This window comes from Triticum urartu, chromosome 3A (genome assembly GCF_056163025.1).
Source record: "Triticum urartu cultivar PI428250 chromosome 3A, HENAU_Tu73, whole genome shotgun sequence".
NCBI classification, from domain to species: Eukaryota; Viridiplantae; Streptophyta; class Magnoliopsida; order Poales; family Poaceae; genus Triticum; species Triticum urartu.
The window spans coordinates 406104828-406110018 of NC_141875.1; the positions used below are offsets into that span (position 1 = coordinate 406104828).

General features: G+C 44.8%; 1 protein-coding gene across 2 annotated transcripts; it reads right to left on the minus strand.

Moving 5' to 3' along the window:
- Window positions 1–736: 736 nt before the first annotated feature.
- LOC125544202 (RNA-binding (RRM/RBD/RNP motifs) family protein) lies at window positions 737–4261 on the minus strand. Of its 2 annotated transcripts, none has more exons than XM_048707803.2 (2): window positions 2840–4261; window positions 737–1067 (listed from the first exon to the last, which is right to left on the minus strand). In XM_048707803.2, the coding sequence occupies exon 1, from the start codon at window positions 4161–4163 to the stop codon at window positions 2841–2843; it is 1323 nt and encodes a 440-aa protein (XP_048563760.1). In that variant the 5' UTR covers window positions 4164–4261; the 3' UTR covers window positions 737–1067; window position 2840. The 2 variants fall into 2 exon arrangements, with proteins under 2 accessions (XP_048563760.1, XP_048563759.1); XM_048707802.2 differs by having other exon boundaries at window positions 737–1051; window positions 2840–4259.
- Window positions 4262–5191: the final 930 nt, after the last annotated feature.

The window sequence follows — 5191 nt, forward strand, 5'->3', positions numbered from 1 at the left end:
CAGCTCCCGACTATGCTTCAACAACTGATGGAGGCAGATTTTTCTCATATTCAACACCGGCAAGCTCAGGGCGTAAGTCCCACATATATTTCATCATATTTTAACTACTTTTCCAACGCCTAGCTGATCATTTGACTTCTGTTGGGACCACCTAAAGAGAAACGGAATGCATAGGCGAGGTGGGTAGATCAATAGACTAAACCTTCTTCGGAAGGGTCTCACCTGAAAACAGAAGATACATTTCTGCCAACTAACAAAAACTTGTGCAATAATGCAGCACAAACTGGTGCTACAATCAGAACATCTCCGATAAGAAATGAAACAATCATTCCATGGTCCCCGAAAAGTATGATATCTAGCATCGACATTTGTGGAATAAATGGAAAAAACTTCCATTTTCTACACTGGCGGAAGAGGGTAAAATCATAGAAATCCAAATCACCAAGGAGTAATTCTCACAACAAATCACACCCTCAACAAGAATACTTGGCACAAACAATACATCAAACAAAATCATAACAGACACTGTTGTGTGTGACGAACGATAATACACTCAACAGACGCATGTATGGAAACTGCACAAAAAAATGATGCCGATGAAAGGAAATCAACAAAATATCCAAACTTACCCAGGACATTGTCAAAAGTAAAAAAAGTTCTTTAGAACCTGCAAAAATATTACAACCCTACCAAGCAGACATGTCGATATCACTCATACATATAAACAGTCCACAGATAAACAAGCAAATTTTCACCATACATGACCATAAGTAACTTGGTATCACAAGACAATACACAAGAATGTAACAATGATAATTCAGGTATTTAAATAGACAGACTGCAAAGCAGTCATAAGAAGTACATGTCTAGTGAAAGAGTTCACATAAAACACTAATCTAGCTTGATTTATCTCTTAACAACGAAAACTCAGAGCAAAACTGATTTCCAGATCAGAGGTAGCCAGAATATGCAAGACATCCATGTATGCAGACAACACTTCTGAATTCAGCACAACCATTCAAAGCACATGCTCCCAAGAGTTGTCAACAACCTGAGTCACACATTCACTAGAATTCAATCAATAGTTCAGCTGAGCAGAAATATACAGACAAAATACAGGTAATATGACACTAAAAACAAGGGTTAGAAATACAATGCTTATAGTTCATCAAGTTCCAAATACCACACCTAATACTTACTTATATAGATGATACAATGCAGGAATAAAAAAGTATAATCAGTTAAAACTACATTTGGCAAACTTTAGAGTAAATACTGCAAAATTAATCAGAACAGAGCAAAATGATGCAAAAACAAAATCAACAAGAGCATAAAAAGAATATTGACGAACAGCAAACCTAGTGTTCATGTTCAAGTGACAAAAAAACTAAATATGGTACAACCAAGATAAAATAGTAATCTTGAAGAGTAATATTTCTACTAACTATAAGATAACACTTTATGTTATATTACGCTTTCAATGATACATAACCAGTTCAATTTATCGCAGGATGTGTATAGTTATGTTTTGAATTCACCAATGAACTGAAAGAGTGGCCAATAAAAATGAAAATAAAGCTATTCAAATACAAGATGAGATCCATTCTATGCATAAGCACATGATGTGCAACCGCAAACTAATGGCAGAAACATTAGAAGCAGAGATTTCCCATGGGTGTATTATGTAGTCCAGATGTATATACAATACAACATACTAGGACAGAAGCATTAGACAAACATGGCATAACCAAAACTTCAACATTGGAGAAATCTAACTAATCAAACATAAGGAAGCATTATATAACCGCAATCCATGAATCAAAATCTGGAACAGGAAACTACAGATTGTATGTTTTTGTGATGTGGAACGTGGAAATGTCTAGTTTCAGGTTCTACGAAATGTGCTAATGTTCTGGCATTATGAACTAAATAAGAAACCCAAGGGTGTCGGATCTGAGGAAGAAACTGAATTAGCGACCCAATAAATGTAAAACCTCATCACATCAATCAACATATTTCAGACATTAACAAACATCTAAAATGGTCAAGCATATCAGCATGGGCCCATTACAATACTCTGTACATGACAGAAATTGCTCAGATTGTTTGCCAACTGCTGTCACTCCACAACAGAAACACTATAATCAACTACAAACCAGCATAGTTAGATCAGGGCAACAACACACAGACACATATGATCTGTTAGCATAACCAAAATCAACAACAGCAAAGCTCAATCGTCCAAAAACAACAGCTTGGTCACAAATCATGTACCAACTTTTCACAATGGCATGTCATGAAGGAAGACAGAAAGAAAAAACATGCAACACACAAACACAATACCATTTAGTGCAAGGGATGCATCAGATTATCATGCCAACATAAACATGGCAATGCCACAAAAATTGAAGTATCGACCCACAAAAAAACACAGAATAAGAAGCAAATAGCACACTAACAGGAAAAGTATGGAACATGTCACACGATACACCATTAACCTAGCAACCCCATACCGACCAATCAACTTTTGCAGCACCACATCGCTAAGTCGTCTTACATATTTTGCTAGTTCAAACCAGGCAGCAATCATCCATTCCAGTTACATCACATATTCACATAAAACGCAAACGCAGCATGACGACAATGCAACAATCACAATTTGCAAACAGGCATAACACACCATAGTATTTCAGGCATAACACATAGTATTTCATCATCATCATTAAGAAAATAGCGGAAGACATCTATGATGCACGACTTATTTTGCTACAACATGCCACTTCAAAACAAGCACACTCACCTAGTAAAAGCAAGTAACAACAGAAGGGTGTGAAATTACCTTAGAAATAAGGTGGCACATTGGGGTACATAGGAGGAGCCCTGCCACCTGGTCCTGGTGACATCCCTTGAGGGTCCTGACCCCGGAACCCAGACCCTGGAAGAGGGTAGTTTCCACCCTCGCCATAGCCTGAGGGCAGCCCACCTGAGCCCTGTTGCATACGGTATAGTGACGAAGGTCCCCCCATGCCTAGACCACCATAAGGCCCCATACCAGCAGCACCAAATTGAGACGAGCCCCCAAATGAACCACCACCCAGCCCACCCGCGCCAAATCCACCAGCCCCAGCAGAACCCATCCCGGAATGCATCGGATTTCCCATTGAGCCCAAACCAGCTCCACCACCGCCGCCCATGGACGATGGCATGTTCGCATATGGGTTGGGACCACCAAATGCGCCAAACGATGGCATACCATTCCCAGGGCCACCATACTGCCCACCCATCTGCGGTCCACCTAGCCCAAGCCCAGAACCCGTCATGTCCGGCGGGCCACCCTGGAGCATCTGTGGTTGCTGTTGCCCGGCAGGCCCGGATTGTTGTGGTTGCTGCTTCCCCTTCTTCCCCTCGATGGCTAGCTTGCACAAGAGCTGTTGCCCATCGATTACCTTAGTTGAGTCCACTAGTGAGGCCTGCGCCCCCTCAGGTGTCTTGTACACAAAGAGCGCAAAGCCCCTGAACTTGCCCGTCAGCTTGTCGAACCCAAGCGGCCCCTCTTCAATTTCTCCATAGGAAGCAAAGTGCGCGAGGAGGCGCTCTGATGGCATGTCAGCGGGAACGTTCCCAACAAAGATCTTGCGCAGTGAGACGTCTGCTGAAGGGACACCACCTGCGCCGGTAGTCCCACCGGACGGCCCACCGGCCGCGCCAGCGGCCGCGAGTTGAGTGACGGTCACGCGGGCGTCGATCTTCTTGGATGGTTCCTTAAGAGCGAGGAGGGCGGAGTCTGCGTGGCGGAAGGTGACGAATCCGTAGCCCTTGGAGCGGCCGGTGGTCTTGTCGCTGATGACCACGGCCTCCTCGAGGTCGCCGTAGGCGGAGAAGATGGCGCGGAGCGAGTCGGAGTTGGTTTCCCAGCCGAGGCCCCGGACGAAGAGCTTGCGCAAGGCCGGGTCGCGGTCGGCGGCGGCGCGCACGGCATCGAGCGCGACCCCGGAGGCGAGCGCCGCGGCGGCGGCGATGTCGGCGAGCTGGTCGCGGGACAGCGGGTCGAGGAGACGCAGGACGTCATCGCGCGTGAGCCCGAGCGCGGCAGCACCGGCGGCGGGGGAGGCGGCGACCGCGCCGTTCTCGTCCGGCTTGCGCTTCTTCGAGAAGGGATCCATGGGCGGGGGCGGCGGGGGAGGAAAAGGGCAAAACCCTAGCTAGGGCTTGGCGGCGCGAGGGGGTGGGTGGGTAGAAGGGTTCGACGCGACTTGTTGGGTAGGATCAATCGGGGGCTTTTATCGAGCTGGCGGCCGCATGATTTCTCGATCAGGGGATCTCAGTATATATGTGCTTGTGACAAAAAAAAGTGCTAACGTGCGTAAGCTGGACACGTTCACGAGTTGTCTAAAAATTGACGTCCGTTTCAATAAAAAATGTACATATGTCTTCTTTTTTCATGGTAATATGTGTCTCATTCATATCTTTTCCCTAATAATCTCTTCCTAATATATATATATAATAAAAAAAATAAAGCACGGATTGACTTTGTCACAATACGCTTCTTTCCGTGAATTTACGCTTTCAGTTTTTTTCACCTATATTATTTTCTACATCCGAGGTGGTACTATTCATGGTGCAAAACGATTCGAGGGTTACATCCGCTGCTGTAACACCCACAAATGCGGCTATATCTCCCACGTGTCGGGGCACGACTTAGAGACGTAGCCGTATGATAGGTTTGTCGCAAAAGGGTAATCTTCACACAATCCCATATACTAAATAAGAAAGGGATAAAGAGTTGGCTTACAATCGTCACTTCACATAAATACAAGTTAAACATACATCATCCAGAATACAATTAAAGGTCCGACTACGGAACCAAAATAAAAGAAGACAACCCCAAAAGCTAGATCCCCGATCGTCCCAACTGGGCTCCACTACTGATCAACATGAAACGAAACAAAACAACAATCATAATCTTCATCGAGCTCCCACTTGAGCTTGGTTGCGTCATCTGCACTGGTATCATTGGCACCTGCAACTGTTTAGAAGTATCTGTGAGTCACGAGGACTCAGCAATCTCACACCCGCGAGATCAAGACTATTTAAGCTTATGGGTAGGATAGGGCGATGAGGTGGAGCTGCAGCAGGCACTAAGCAAAAATGGTGGCTAACATACGTAAATAAAAGCGAGAAGAGAAGCAAC

Coding starts and splice junctions, on each gene's coding strand:
- LOC125544202 (XM_048707803.2), bottom strand. CDS start 4,163: ATGGATCCCTTCTCGAAGAAGCGCAAGCCGGACGAGAACGGCGCGGTC.